General features: G+C 41.5%; 1 protein-coding gene and 1 long non-coding RNA gene across 2 annotated transcripts in view; one reads left to right on the plus strand and one right to left on the minus strand.

The window, feature by feature from the left end:
• LOC139377350 (E3 ubiquitin-protein ligase HECW1-like) overlaps positions 1-13,835 on the plus strand; it is a 45,369-nt gene extending 31,534 nt beyond the window's left edge. Inside the window, exons 24-28 of the mRNA XM_071120376.1 lie at positions 459-588; positions 8,772-8,918; positions 9,179-9,293; positions 12,070-12,268; positions 12,443-13,835. Of these exons, the coding sequence (XP_070976477.1) occupies positions 459-588; positions 8,772-8,918; positions 9,179-9,293; positions 12,070-12,268; positions 12,443-12,554 (703 nt within the window). The 3' untranslated portion in view covers positions 12,555-13,835. The remainder of the gene's footprint in view (positions 1-458; positions 589-8,771; positions 8,919-9,178; positions 9,294-12,069; positions 12,269-12,442) is intronic.
• Positions 1-15,824, minus strand: part of LOC139377351 (uncharacterized) — a 28,953-nt gene extending 13,129 nt beyond the window's left edge. Inside the window, exon 1 of the long non-coding RNA XR_011627998.1 lies at positions 15,689-15,824. This is a non-coding gene — a long non-coding RNA (uncharacterized lncRNA). The remainder of the gene's footprint in view (positions 1-15,688) is intronic.
• Between the last annotated feature and the right edge of the window lie 683 nt (positions 15,825-16,507).

Below are 16,507 nucleotides of genomic sequence, written 5' to 3' on the forward strand. Positions count from 1 at the left end.
TTACCTTTGATTACCTTCATCTGGTGGCACTCCCAGGTCTTCATGTTAGACAATAAATGTTTGTTTTGTTCAATAAATGTCCCTCTTTATGACCAAATACCTCCTTTTTGTTAATTTGTGCACACTTTTTCATCCAAAATTCCAAATGCTGCCCCCTACTCTAGTGAAGTTAACAACAAAGAAAAATGATCCCTATTGGATTAGTGTGCAGTCTGGCATAAATGTCCAAAGAAGTTTGAGGTTTAACACAGTCTAACCCAGATTGAGTGACTTACTAGCGTGAATACTAATGACAAGTCTCCCCAGATAGGATGATAATGGGCAAATAAAATGCACCTCGGGCTAGTGAGGGAGTTACTCCCCTTGATTGACTTTAAGGCAGTGGGTTGCTTTGTGCAGTAATACATAGCGAATCCCAAAGCAGTTCATGTGTGAGATAAATATGTTTACCTGTGCAGAGCCACTGACCTGAGTGATCTGGAATACCTAGACGAGGAGTTCCATCAGAGTCTACAGTGGATGAAAGACAATGACATCACAGACATGCTGGACCTTACCTTCACTGTGAATGAGGAAGTCTTCGGACAGGTATGTGTGTGTCCTCCACAGGAGGTTGGTGGCACCTTAATTGGGGAGGACGGGCTTGTCGTAATGGATGAAGCGGAATGAGTGGAATGATATTAAATACATCAAACATGGTTTCCATGTGTTTGATGACATTCAATTCGCTCCGTTCAAGCTATGATTATGAGCCGTCCTCCCCTCAGCAACCTCCGGTGGTGTCCTCAATGATAAGAAATGCGTAGTCTCTAAACATAAACCCAAAGCAAGCTAAAGTATAAAATGTTATTTTACTACAAAATTATCCTCATGATCAGTGTATATCATTCAGTATATACACTAATATAGATATGTATAAGTATGTGGACACTACTTCAAATTAGTTGATTCAGCTATTTCCGCCACACCCGTTGCTGACAGATGTATAAAAATCGAGCACCATGCAATCTCCATAGACAAACATTGGCAGTAGAATGGCCTTCCTGAAGAGCTCAGTGACTTTCAACATGGCATCTTCATAGGATGACACCTTTTCAACAAGTCGGTTCGTCAAATTTCTGCCCTGCTAGAGCTGCCCCGGTCAACTGTAAGGGCTGTTATTGTGAAGTGGAAAGGTCTAGGAGCAACAACAGATCAGCCACTAAGTGGTAGGCCACACAAGCTCACAGAACGGGACTGCCGAGTGCTGAAGCGCGTAGCTCTTAAAAAGGGTCTGGCCACAGTTGCAACACTTACTACCGTGTTCCAAACTACCTCTGGAAGCAATGTCATTAAAATAACTGTTCGTCGGGAGCTTCATGAAATGGGTTTCCATGGCCGAGGAGCCGCACACAAGCCTAAGATCACCATGCGCAATGATAAGCATTGTCTGGAGTTGTGTAAAGCTCACTGCCATTGGACTCTGGAGCAATGGAAATGTGTTCTCTGGAGTGATGAATCACTCTTCACCAGCTGGCAGGCTGACAGACTATTCTGGGTTCGGCGGATGCCAGGAGAACGATACCTGCCATAATGCATAGTGCCCACTGTAAAGTTTGGTGGATGACGAATAATTGTCTGGGGCTGTTTGGGCTAGGGCCCTTAGTTCCAGTGAAAGGAAATCTTAATGCTACAGCATACTGACATGACTTAACTCCATCTTACACCTTTGGGATGAATTGGAACACAGACTGCGAGCCAGACCTAATTGCTCAACATTAACCTTTATTTAACTAAGCAAGTCAATCAAGAAATAATTCTTATTTACAATGATGGCCTACCAAAAGGCCTCCTGCGGGGATGGAGGCTGAGATTACAAATAAAAAAAATATAGGACAAAACACACATCACGACAAGAGAGACAACAACACTACATAAAGAGAGACCTACGAAGACAACACAGCATGGCAGCAGCACAACATGGCAGCAGCATAACATGGCAGCAGCACAAAACAGGGTAAAAACATTGTTTGGCACAGACAACAGCACAAAGGGGTAGAAGGTACAGGCAACAATACATCACGCAACACAGCCACAACTGTTGGTAAGAGTGTCCATGATTGAGTCTTTGAATGAAGAGATTGAGATAACTGTCCAGTTTGAGTGTTTGTTGCAGCTCATTCCAGTCACTAGCTGCAGCGTCACAGAAAAGACGAGCGACCCAGGGACGTGTGCTACGGGGACATTTAACAGAATGTGACTGGCAGAACGGGTGTTGTATGTGGAGGATGAGGGCTTCAGTAGATATCTCAGATAGGGGGGAGTGAGGCCTAAGAGGGTTTTATAAATAAGCAACAAAGAGTGGGTCTTGCGACAGATATACAGAGATGACCAGTTTACAGACGAGTATAGAGTGCAGTGATGTCTCCTATAAAGGAGCATTGGTGGCAAATCTTATGGCCGAATGCTAACCCTAACCCTCAGAAGTAGTAATCACACCTGTGGGGAGAGGGGCATTCTTCTTACCAAACCACATGACCTTTGTTTTGTAGCTGTTCAGAGGAAATGTAAGGGTAGAGAAAGCTTGCTGGACACAAAGAAAGCTTTGTTGTATAGAGTTTAACATAAAATCTGGGGAGGCGCCAGTTGAGTATAAGACTGTATCATCTGCATATTAATGGTGAGAGAGCTTCCTACTGCCTGAGCTATGTTGTTGATGTAAATTGAGAACAGCATGGGGCCTAGGATCTAGCCTTGGGGTACTCCCTTGGTGACAGGCAGTGGCTGGGAGAGCAGATGTTCTAACGTTATACACTGCACTCTTTGAGAGAGGTCGTTAGCAAACCAGGCCGAAGACCCATAAACATCACAAATTGTCCTTTTCTTCGATTAATTCCGTCAATATATATGCAAAGTGTCCATTTATTTGGCGCGTTTGATTCAACTATCAAACAGTACACATAACGTGACACTTCTTCAAGATGGCCGCACTTCATTACACAAAGGAATAACCTCAACCAATTTCTAAAGACTGGTGACATCCAGTGGAAGCGGTAGGAACTGCAAACAAGTCACTTCGAATTCTGGTTTCCCAATGAAAACTCATTGAATAGACAGTGACCTAAAGAAAAAAAAAATCTGAAAGGTTTGTCCTCTGGGTTTTACCAGCTACATAAGTTATGTTATACTCACAGACATGATTTAAAACAGTTTTAGAGTGTTGTCTATCCAAATCTACTAATAATATGCATATCTTTTATTCTGGTGAGGAGTAGCAGGAAGTTGAATTTGGGCACGCTATTTATCCAAAAGTGAAAATGCTGCCCCCTATCCCGAAGAAGTTAAGGATCTCCTTTAGCACCTCGGACTCAGTGACTGCCTGCAGGGAGAACATTTGTTGCGGGCAGGGGGAAAAGAGGGAGGAGCATCGGGGATAGTCGCATTAGAAGGGGTGAGGGATGAGGAAATGTTGGACAGGCAAGGAGGCATGGCTGTGTCAAATAGGAATCCTGACTTAATGAAGTCGTGATTAAAGAGCTCAGCCATGTGCTTCTTGTCAGTAACAACCACATCATCAACTTTAAGGGACATGGGCAGCTGTGAGGAGGACGGTTTATTCTCCAGGTCATTAACCGTTTTCCAGAACTTCTTAGGGTTACACTGACAGAGAGAGAACTGCTCCTTAAAGTAAATAACTTTGGCCTTCCGGATAGTCTGAGTTCACTTATTTCTCATTTGCCTGAACGAGAGCCAGTCAAGCCTGAGTATGCGTGTGCCGAGCCTTTCGCCAAATGGAATTCTTGAGGTGGAGTAACTCTGCAAGATCACGGTCGAACCAGGGGCTGAACCTATTTCAAATTTTCTTTATGGGGGCGTGTTTGTTAACAATATCACTGAAGATATCAAAAAAGAATGTCCAAGCTTCTTTGACAGAGGGGATAAAGCTGATTCTTTACCAATTTACAGAGGCCAGGTCAAAGTTTTTTAGCAAGTGTCTATGACAAATCAGGACAGGACATTTCACTGAGCAGCCATTACGAACACAGGCTGTTAAACAGTTTTCACAAAGGTAATTACAGAAAACACCAGACTGATACCTATCAGGATTATTTGTGAGGAGAACATTGAGGAGAGTAGCCTTTTCTGGGTGTTTGGAGTCATACCTTGTGGGATTGGTAATAATCTGAGAAAGATTTAGGGAGTCCCATTGCTTTAGGACTTGGTCAGGTAGTTTAAGCATGTCCCAGTTTAGGTCACCTACTGTAGCAGGACAAATTCAGAAAGAATTTAGGGGCCAGAAGAGAGTTTAGGGCAGGTAGGGTACAGGCCGGTGCTGATGGAGGACGAAGAAAACCCTTCAACAGTCAACGAAGAGCTATTTGAAAGTTTAATGCTTAAAACCAGCAAATCAAATTGTTTGGGGACAGACTAAGTGGAGACAACCGAGCACTGAAGGTGATCCTTGGTAAAGATTGCCACTCCCCCACCCTAGGAAGATCTGTCTTCCCGAAAAAAGGTTATAGCCAGAAAGGTTGACATCAGTATTCAAAACACCACCTCTCAAATAATGACCAACACATCTGGATTGGAGCTGTGAAACCACACTTTCAATTAGAGGTCGACCGATTGTGATTTTTCAATGCCGATACCGATTATTGGAGGACCAACAAAGCCGATACCGATTAAATCGGCCGATTTTTATTTATTTATTTGTAATAATGACAATTACAACAATACTGAATAAACACTTATTTTAACTTAATATAATACATCAATAAAATCAATTTAGCCTCAAGTAAATAATGAAACATGTTCAATTTGGTTTAAATAATGCAAAAAAACAAACTGTTGGAAAAGAAAGTAAAAGTGCAATATGTGATATGTAAGAAAGCTAACTTTTCAGTTCGTTGCTCAGAACATGAGAACATATGAAAGCTGGTGGTTCCTTTTAACATGAGTCTTCAATATTCCCAGGTAAGAAGTTTTAGGTTGTAGTTATTATAGGAATATTTTCCTCTATACCATTTGTATTTCATTAACCTTTGACTATTGGATGTTCTTATAGGCACTTTAGTATTGCCAGTGTAACAGTGTAGTTTCCGTCCCTCTCCTCGCTCCTCCCTGGGCTCGAACCAGCAACACAACGACAACAGCCACCATCGAAGCAGCGTTACCCATGCAGATCAAGGGGAACAACTACTAGAAGGCTCAGAGCGAGTGACGTTTGAAACGCTATTAGCGCACGCTAACTAGCTAGCCATTTTATTTCGGTTACACCAGCCTCATCTCGGGAGTCGATAGGCTTGAAGTCATAAACAGCGCAATGCACAATGAAGAGCTGCTGGCAAAACTCACGAAAGTGCTGTTTGAATGAATGTTTACGCGCCTGCTTCTGCCTACCACCACTCAGTCAGATACTTGTATGCTCAGTCACATTATATGCAACGCAGGACACGCTAGATAATATCTAGTAATATCATCAACCATATGTAGTTAACTAGTGATTATGTTTTATTGTTTTTTATAAGATAAGTTTAATGCTAACTATCAACTTACCTTGGCTTACTGCATTTGCGTAACAGGTAGTCAGTCTCCTTGTGGAGTGCAACGAAAGAGAGGCAGGTCGTTATTGCGTTGGACTAGTTAACTGTAAGGTTGCAAGATTGAATCCCCCGAGCTGACAAGGTGAAAATCTGTCGTTCTGCCCCTGAACGAGGCAGTTAACCCACCGTTCCTAGGCCGTCATTGAAAATAAGAATGTGTTCTTAACTGATTTGCCTAGTTAAATAAAGGAATAGATTATTTTTAAAGATTTTTTTTAAAATCAGCGCCCAAAAATACCGATTTCCGATTGTTATGAAAACTTGAAAATCGGCCCTAATTAAAATCGGCCATTCCGATTAATCTGTCGACCTCTACTTTCAATTGATCCATTTTAGGTAATAAGCTTCTAGTGTTAACGTGCAGAAAATCCAGGCTTTTACGAAAGCAGATATCAGTGAAACAGATATCAAAGCACAAGTCAGAATTGGGGCTAGCAACAGTAGATGGGCCTGGCTGTACATGCACTTTTCCATATATCATCAACAGTAATACAATCAAGGCACAGCATAAGACAGGGAGAGCTCTGCAGTGTTGATTTATGACATTTGAATGAGCATTAGATGGCAACAGGATCATATTATACAGCAATTTAATCTGGTAACAAATAGCCGGAGAGAGGTGGTTAGAATAGGATGGGGGGCCAAAAGTCTATGTAACCAATAGAGAGTCAGAGTCCCGAGTGTTGGAACAAACACTCTGTCCCATGGTAGGGTAAACAAGAAAGTTCATAGTCAACAAAGCATGCAGGAGTCATGAGGCACATAGCAAAATGCAAAATTACTCGGGGCTAGTCATTGTAAGTTCAGAGTTACTCGCCCAAACAGTGCCTGTGTGCTGAGGCGAGCGAAAGCTCGGGAGAGAGGGGGAGTGTGGTGGGGGTACCTGTACCAGACAGGGGGAGACAGGCCAGGGAGAGAGGGGGGAGTGTGGTGGGTGTACCTGTACAAGACAGGGGGAGACAAGCCAGGGCAGAAAGTGAACAGATCGCCAGGTGGAATCCAAGCAGCAGTGCAGCAGGCAGTGGGAGTAGGAGTCACACTCACTTAGGAGAAGCTTTATTTCTGGAGGCAGATTTCTTGTAGAAAATGCCGGTGGATGGTCCTGAAAAGCAGGAGGGTGCTTCAAGACCTCTGGATTTAGGAAGGATAGTCTGTGAGACTCCTGCCATGTGTTGGGCTCAAAGGATTCGACACATTTCACTTCACGCCTCAGTGCTAACTGAAGTTGTATCTGGTCTGTCCAAAATTAGGCTGTACGTTTGGAGTTTTGATCTGGAGTGAAGGTTATGCTGTGGAAGGTTGCATCCTGTATACAGTTGAAGTCGGAAGTTTACATATACCTTAGCCAAATACATTTAAACTCAGTTTCACAATTCCTGACATTTAATCCCAGTAAATATTCCCTGTTTTAGGTCAGTTCAGATCACCACTTTATTTTAAGAATGTGAAATGTCAGCATAATATTAGAGAGAGTGATTTATTTCAGCTTTTATTTCTTTCATCACATTCCCAGTGTGTCAGAAGTTTACGTACATTCAATTAGTATTTGGTAGCATTGCCTTTAAATTGTTTAACTTGGGGAAAACGTTTTGGTTAGCCTTCTACAAGCTTCCCACAATAAGTTGGGTGAAGTTGGGTGAATAAGTTGGGCCCATTCCTCCTGACAAAGCTGGTGTAACGGAGTCCGGTTTGTAGGTCTCCTTGCTCACACACGCTTTTTCAGTTCTGCCCACACATTTTCTATAGGGTTGAGGTCAGGGCTTTGTGATGGCCACTCCAATACCTTGACGTTGTTCTCTTTAAGGCATTTTGCTACAACTTTGGAAGTATACTTGGGGTCATTGTCCATTTGGAAGACCCATTTGCGACCAAGCTTTAACTTCCTGACTGATGTCTTGAGATGTTGCTTCAATATATCCATAATTTTCCTGCCTCATGATGCCATATATTTTGTGGAGTGCACCACTCCTGCACCCTCCTGCAGCAAAGCACCCCCACAACATGATGCTGCCACCCCCGTGCTTCACAGTTGGGATGGTGTTCTTAGGCTTGCAAGCCTCCCCCTTTTTCCTCCAAACATAACGATGGTCATTATGGCCAAACAGTTCTATTTTTGTGTCATCGGACCAGAGGACATTTCTTAAAAAAGTACAATCTTTGTCCCCATGTGCAGTTGCAAACTGTAGTCTGGGTTTTTTATGGCGGTTTGGAGCAGTGGCTTCTTCCTTGCTGAGCGGCCTTTCAGGTTATGTCAATATAGGACTCGTTTTACTGTGGATATAGATACTTTTGTACCAGTTTCCGGCAGAATCTTCACAAGGTCCTTTGCTGTTGTTCTGGGATTGATTTGCACTTTTCGCACCAAAGTACATTCATCTCTAGGAGACAGAACGCGTCTCCTTCCTGAGCGGCATGACGGCTGCGTGGTCCCATGGTGTTTATAGTTGCGTACTATTGTTTGTACAATAGTACATGGTACCTTCAGGCATTTGGAAATTGCTTCCAAGTATGAACCAGAATTGTGGAGGTCTACAATCTTTTTCTTCTGAGGCCTTGGCTGATTTCTTTTTATTTTCTGATTTCTTTTTACGTCAAGCAAAGAGGCACTGAGTTTGAAGGTAGGCCTTGAAATACATACACAGGTACACCTCCAATTGACTCAAATGACGTCATTTAGCTTATCAGAAGCTTCTAAAGCCATGACATAATTTTCTGGAATTTTCCAAGCTGTTTAAAGGCACAGTCAACTTAGTATGTCAACTTCTGACCCACTGGAATTGTGATAGAGTGAAATAATCTGTCTGTAAACAATTGTCGGAAAAATTACTTGTGTCATGCACCAAGTAGATGTCCTAACCGACTTGCCACAACTATAGTTTGTTCACAAGAAATTTGTGGAGTGGTTGAAAAACGAGATTTAATGACTCCAACCGAAGTGTATGTAAACTTCCGACTTCAACTGTATTTCAACTGAAAAATCCAAGTTTATCAAAGTCTGGTGGAAAGCCTTCCCAGAAGAGTGGAGGCTGTTATAGCAGCAAAGGGGGGACCAACTCCATAGTAATGTCTATGATTTTGGAATGAGATGTTCGACAAGCAGGTGTCCACATACATTTGGTCATGTAGTGTACTTTCACATTGTAAGGTATGTCTGTATTGTAACATGGATATTGCTCTATTTGCGGGTAGGTAACAGAGAGAGAGCTGAAGTCTGGAGGGGCCAACATTAATGTGACAGAGAAGAATAAGAAGGAGTACATTGACCGCATGGTGAAATGGAGGGTGGAGAGAGGAGTGGTCAAGCAGACAGAGGCACTGGTCAGAGGCTTCTATGAGGTACAGTAAACACTCTCAGGGCAACAGTCAATGGCCATGGCATGATTTTCCCCAATGTCTAATTTGTTTTTTTCCAGCCTGCCTATGCTTTCAGAGGGCTTTCACTTTGCACTTCAAATATGATTTCTTCAAGTTTCTTAGAATGCAATAGAACATGACTATCAAATGAAGTCACCAAGTGAATGACAGGAGCAATGTGTCTAAATATGTACACTCCTACATCGTTTTTAATGTTCTATGTTTCGGATATATTTCTCAAGGTGGTGGATTCCCGGCTGGTGTCAGTGTTTGATGCCAGAGAGTTGGAGCTGGTCATCGCTGGGACAGCTGAGATAGACCTCAATGACTGGAGGAACAACACAGAGTATAGAGGAGGTGAGCAGACTTCAACGGAGCACATTACTGAACATTACCTAATGGAGAATCTACAAACATGTGTTTTAGTCTAGGACTACGGTTAACGTGTGTACGAACATGTTTTTAAAGGCAATGTATCCACTACCATGGCACCCATGTGCAGGGGCGGACTGAAACAATAATTCAGGCCGGGAATTTGACTCCATCCCAGGCAACCCTGTTCACACAAACCACCAGACCGCTCATTTTGTAGGCTAACCCTATTTGTTGATGTAACGGGTACCAAACTAGTTATACATTTGGCCACTATGTTCATCTGGAAAGAAGTTATCCACATTAGAAAATACAAACATTTGGGACTGACCAACATGTAGCCTATCTGAACACTGAGTTTTCAAGGTATGCTATGGCTATTGGAGCACCCTCAAAAATACACCAATCATACATTCACATTCAAATGTACAAGGCTAGACACACAAAACAATGAGCCTACACTTTTTAAAAAGAGGATGAGATACACAGAGTTAGCTCAAGTGATTATCTTTATATTCAAGCATATCAAAACTTTACACACACACCTTCACTGAACTTGAACATAAGCTACAACAATGTAAGTCATTATAATACAACAGTCGAAAAAGCATTTCTCTACAAGAAAATGTAGATTACAATGTTCACTCACTGGTGTCCATAAAGCAAACAGCACAAAAATAAACGTCTATACACCGAGTCAATGAAATTTAACATTGGTTACATAACTGCAAGTATTATACAAAAGTCCAAAAAAACATGCCTCTGTACAAAAGCTTTAACTCACAGCAAATTTTCTTTCACCCTTGTCAGCCTGTTAATAAGGAAGAGTCATAGCATAGCTACTTCAGAGTAACCAGTAAGTAATATCACTAGTAAACCAGTAGGCGGCGCAATAACTCACTGCCATCTTGTCAATGAGGACATCTTTGTCAAGTCCCATAAGAATCCCCTTCTCTGTTGCCATCAAAAGGAACGCGTCAAGGTTTTCTTGGGTGAGGGAGGTTCTTAGGCAGTTCTTCACAAATTTCAGGGTGGAGAAGGTCCTCTCACTAGCCACCTGAGTGATGGATAGGGTGAGGCGGAACTTGTAGCCCAAACCAGATTATGTGATACACATCCATGAGCAGATTGTACTGAGACAGGAGAAGATAGCAGCATATCGGGCAGTTTTTACATGTGGAACAAATTCTGCTCACCAACTCCACACTTTCATCAGGATCCTCAAAGCCTTCCCCTGATTCATCACTGGTGGAGGTGGCCCTGGTGTTGTACTCCTCCAATGCTGACTGTTTCAGTCTTCCCCACTGTTGTGCAAGGCTGATCAGTTCAGCCTGCAATGCCGCAACAGTGGCATGTTCATCAAATTCCAATAAGAATTTGCTGAGGTCCTTGATGGCTGTCTTTGGAAGGCCCTTTTCTCTGATCTCAGGAAAATGCTTCAGGATTCATGCAGGAGACATCTGCACTTTCTTCAACAGTGTCCAGTACCACATTGTGGATCTTGATTTTGTAATCCATGTCTGCATTAGCAATGGGCTCGTCTTCAATGACATTATGATCGCTATGTTGCCCTCATTGCTATGATATAATTCCTCCACGAAGATGTAAGACGTGCAAACTGTTTAGCCTACCGGCCGTTGTGTCACTGTTATTAGTTAGGCTATTTAGTTAGCCATGCTGAGTGTAGTGTGTGTGTGTGTCAGTTTTAGCTAATGTGTTTGACTGACCTGGTCTGGTCGCTTACTGGTGAACATGTCGCTTATTTTGCAGCATCTGTGGCAAGGGCCTTTCTCTTTTTTATTCTCTCCCTCTCTGCTCCACCTTTCCTTTTCTGACCGTCCATTTCACCGTGCGACTTGTCTAAAATGCTATCCGTAGAGAAGCATGTAGACGGTTGCTATGTGCGTCGCAGAGAGACCCGGTGTAATTTTTGGCGCAGGGACACTGCAGCGAGAGAGTGAGAGTCACGCCTGATGCGTGGATTCTCAGTCAACTCATTCCTGCTTGCTATATTGTCGCTGGTCAAGTTGACTATTCACGGCAGGCCAAAACGACCCTCAGGCCACTGGGAAATGTCCCGGGGCTCCCGACGGCCAATCCGCCACTGCCCATGTGATGTAAAAGGCACATTCAATTGTTAGATGGGGAGGTATTTTTTCCCCGCTCTGCTGACAAGTATTTCTCTCTGCTCCTACGGGGAGTAGTAAAGGCCTAGTGCACAATTGTTTTTACTTATTTGTATATTATATTTTTATTGTTAACCCTCAGCTCCCCTACTTCCTGTGGCAATAGCCAGTATGATCAACCGGTGGCTTCAAAGCCTTTCAATAGCCAATAATCATTGGTTGTAGCTATGTTGCTGGAATGAATGTGCCAAAATTTGCAATTGGAAAAAAGGCTGCAAAAGCAATGGCCAGGGTAACATAACCAAAGATAGGGAAAATTGAAGGAAAGAGGGAGATGTTTTATTTAAATATTGTTTCGGCACCTAAGTATCATGATTAGATTGTATTGTGAGGTCCCTGGCAATTCCCAGCCATATTTGACATGTTTTTTTTTTTTTTCTTTCTAAGGGACGCCACAGTCTCTTGTTGAACCATCATCCCTGTTGCCTGGTTTCTGTACTGTATGTGCTGTAGCCAACTCTACGGCATGTCAACAATAAAGGAGTTGGCTACCGCACATCACATCTGATATGGGACCAAGCTACCAACCCCTGTACCCAGTCTTTGGCATGCCCTGTTGTCCTTCTGCATCGCAGGCTACCATGACAGCCACATAGTGATCCGGTGGTTCTGGGGGGCCGTGGAGCGCTTCAACAATGAGCAGAGGCTGCGTCTGCTGCAGTTTGTGACTGGCACCTCCAGTGTTCCCTACGAGGGCTTCACTGCTCTACGGGGCAGTAACGGCCTGCGACGCTTCTGTATCGAGAAGTGGGGCAAGATTACTGCTCTTCCAAGGTAATATAAGCTCTCTACCCAAAGTAGAGTGGACCTAGACAATCATTTCTACCATTGCATCCTGCTATTACAGGTCTTATGCTGTTATCCTCCAAACCCCTGCATAGTATTTGTAAGAAAACTCTATTCTGTTAAATTGGTTGTCTGCTCTGATGCATGGTCTATATCTTCCAGGGCACACACATGCTTCAACCGGCTGGATCTCCCACCATACCCCTCCTACACCATGCTCTATGAGAAACTGCTGATTGCTGTGGAGGAAACCAGCACTTTTGGCCTTGAGTGAAGGAGAGAGAAGTTGTGCGTCCCAATTTGCACCTTATTCCCTATATAGTGCATTACCTTTGACCCGGGACCATAGAGCTCTGGTCAAAAGTACTGCATTGTGAAGGGAATAGGGTGCCATTTGCGAAGCAATCAAGAACTTAAATAGGATCCTGTGCCTCAGGACTGTGAACTCTACACAACACTCCCTTTATACTGTACATTTCAATACAACAGCCAGAGGACTGTACATTTCTCTTTTTTAACAATCTTATGTACAGTATACAAGCAAAAGGAAAAGCCAAGCACCACCACATGCATTACTCACATGTTACAATGTACCTTTGTTTGCATAAAGGCACCAAGCTGTGTGCAATAGCTCTTATTTGCTCAGCCTATAACAGCACTCAGGGCCTTGACTCAACACATCACACACGCCAATGAATAGTCTAGTCCCTCTCTCACAGTGCACCTTGCACCAACAGCCTCAGCAAACATCGTCACATCACCAACCACAACCAACATTATCACTAGAAGAAATGCCTCAACTTGCATTATCAGAGGGAGGGAAATGCCTCAAATACTGTCACGTGAACCACTACAACCAACATTATCTCATGACGTTGTGTTCTAACTTTGGCAATTCCACTTCAAATACTGCTGCCACTGGGATTATCCCAGGATAGGACATCAGCAAAGTACTGGGTCATCAACATCTCTCAAGTTCTTAATTGCCCTAAGTTTTTACCAAGATTTTGTGAACATTGTGATGTATCAGGAGAGATTCAATAGTGTTGCAAGATCCTACCACAATTGCAAACCGACTGTTTGAGGATTCTAATGATATTGAAGTTGTTATACTTTAAATGAAATCAAAACCAGGTTTTATCGCTAAAAACACGTGTGTAATTGATGTAAACCTTGAAGTTGATTGGGAAACGAACACAAACCAGTTTTACTATTAGGTAATTAGAGTGAAGCGAGGTGAAGAAACCCCCTTAAACAACATCTGATTAGAATTTTTTCCCGATGTGCTCCATGTGAAAACAACACTTATTTTCCCCCTCTTGACCTTGAGAAGCATTTGATGTTTACATGAGGTGTGTCATCTCTTGTTTTAACACACTTGAGTCAGGATATTATGAATGTTTCATTGTCACAAGATTGTTGCGTTTCATTGTACATGGTAGACAGATTATTTTGGAAGGAAGTGTTTAAATATTTTGCCAGGTTTTTATTTTATTTTTTTCAAGCATGGAACACACAACTGGACATATTGCATTGTGTAAATGCATATTCAAACACTGAGGCAAACCAAGAGAGAACAATTAAAGTAAAATTGCAGTTATTTTGTTTAGATTGTACTGGATCTTATTCTTCCTGAATATTTGTTGCACTACTGAGGAGTTGACACAGTAAATTCACCTTAAAATATATGTATGCCACTATTTGAACAAAAATCTATTATATTTTTTAATGTTTTTAAATGTAACACTACTTGCAATTATTATACACTATAGTTCTGGCTGAACAAAAAAAACAACAGTAGATTACAATGCTGTTGACTTGTTACCGCACTTGTGTTATAGCAGAGTTAGATTTTGTTTCAGTCTATGCCTGTATGTCAAACCTTGGCCACAGTCATACATGCTGTGACATGAAAATGTAATGGACTTAAAACTAAAGTCATGTTGGTGTGTCTTTTGTCAGTTCTAGGTTACCATGCCACATCCATTTAGGACAGACATGGTTGTTTTATTAATTTACACTCATGTTGTCATTTAATGCACATAACCTATAGCGACTTTATCATTATAGGATAGGACAGCTGTTGTGGTCTGCAAATGCCATGCCTTAACATAAACACTGTATATGACAAAATGCCACTGTCAGGCATAAGTAGGCCTATAACTGAGTTGATTGCAGACCAATTGAATAATTGTGTATGTGCTATCTTCATGTTCATTGTTATTGTAGTTTGATATTAGAAGAGAGACACCAGAAACTGATATTGAACACTACTACTGTACTTACATGACCTATGTTATTGTTCAAATCTTTTCACTTTCCTTGGACAATTAAGATTTTGAAATGTACAGTGAGTGCATTTATAGTTGCTATTAGGAAATTGGAAGGCTGTAAGATCAAGTTTATAAAGGAAATGTAATATTGTCAAAGCATTTTGAAATTATAAAATGTCATATGTAGTACAAGATTGGTGTCATTCATGTATTTTTTAAATGTATTGTCTACACTGTTTTTGTTCAGTACGTACAATATAAATCTGATTGTTTTAAATTACTGTTGAAAATGTGTCTAATGCCATGCACATTTCCTGTGGCGAAGAACAAGCAATTTGATTTTCAAACAATCTGTTGCTTATTTTGAAAATCTTACATTATATTTTTCCTTAAAGAGATTGCTTGCTGCTAGTGAACGTTTTATGACCATTCTTTAGTTCTCAGAAACCCTCTCACAGGTCTACATGTTTCACTGTCAATCCCCACTATTTCCTGTCTGATGAGCTCACATGCAGTAATTCTCAGGCTGCACTTTCAAGTCGAGCATAGTACTGTTAACGAATGTCAATAAACAATCACTTCATAAAGCACCTTTCTTCTACTAGTTTTATGAGTGGGAAGGTGGTAATTTCCAGTTGTGAAGTAGTAAATACGAGTTGGATGCATTCACAAGCTTTGAACTCATTGAGAAACACTGGATTGGCTAATGGCAAACAAGATTCATAAACCATAAACTAAAAGTACAGCTATCATGTTCGCAAACAAATGATAGTCTTAAAGAAAAAAACAGTAATAGATTTTATAATATAATATAATATTTATAATATTTAGTTGTTGAATTTAAGAACCGAAAATGCTGTTTACTCTGGCCTGACGTTTTGATAACCATATAAGTATCTCTCGGGCAAGGTGACTTATCAATATATTTAGCTCTATTCACTCTCAGATTCAAAAATGCGAATTAGCATCAATGTAGACATGCACGACTACAAATCCCTGCACTTCATATCTAGCTGACACCTTTGCTAACAGGTAATGTGTCAATTTAAAACTTGCACAAGACAGTTAACAGAATTGCAAATTTATTCATTACTAGATTTAACTAACATTAGATAGTTAATCCAGAGATTCTTACCTTTGCTTCAATTCAGCAGTCTCGTCCAGATCAAGGCATTTGTAGTTCTTTATGAACTACTCATTAGTAGCTAATTAGCATTTCATTTTTGGGGGGTAAATGCAGGAAAATATATTGGTAAAAGTCACCTTGTCCTGGAGAGATTTACATGGTTATCAAAACGTCACGCCAGGGTAAGTTTACATGAAACGCAGCCCTTTAAGTGTTTCTAAAATCCGCTATGGGAAAAAATGAAAGGTGGAAAACAATTGGAACCATTTCCTTGTTTGACCGCTAGGTTTTATGGGTATACTGTGGTACTTTGTTGCTACATACATTGTTGGACTTATAAATTAATATGCACCTATTGATTCTTGAAGAATATATATATATGCTTTTTTTGTTTTACCAAAACAGTATTAAGCTTTTAAAAGGATTGCCCCTTTAACTCTTCAACATTACCGAAGTGCGGTCTGGTGAAATCATAGAGATAGATAGAGGACTCTAGTGCCCAGAAGCTTGATTTACCACGGGAAGCAGCATTGAGCACTTTCACAATTTTCAAGTAGTCACTTGGGTGGAACTTCCTATAGTTTGAGGAAGGATCACATGATTCCATCCGGGTCATCAGGAGGGATCAGCTAATTAATTATACTTGTGAGTAAACATTCCAACTGCAGGTGGCAGTAAATTGCCATCCGTGGCTTTATACCTGTTTAAACACCACCCTGTAGGTGGCAGTATGGACCCTTTCAGTTTGTTTGCCAACTCATATAAGTGGAAGAAGAAGAAAATTGACTACTTTAAAATGGAGAGCGCTGCCCATGCTCTCACTGAAGT

This window comes from Oncorhynchus clarkii, chromosome 20 (assembly GCF_045791955.1).
Source record: "Oncorhynchus clarkii lewisi isolate Uvic-CL-2024 chromosome 20, UVic_Ocla_1.0, whole genome shotgun sequence".
Taxonomy (NCBI): domain Eukaryota; kingdom Metazoa; phylum Chordata; class Actinopteri; order Salmoniformes; family Salmonidae; genus Oncorhynchus; species Oncorhynchus clarkii.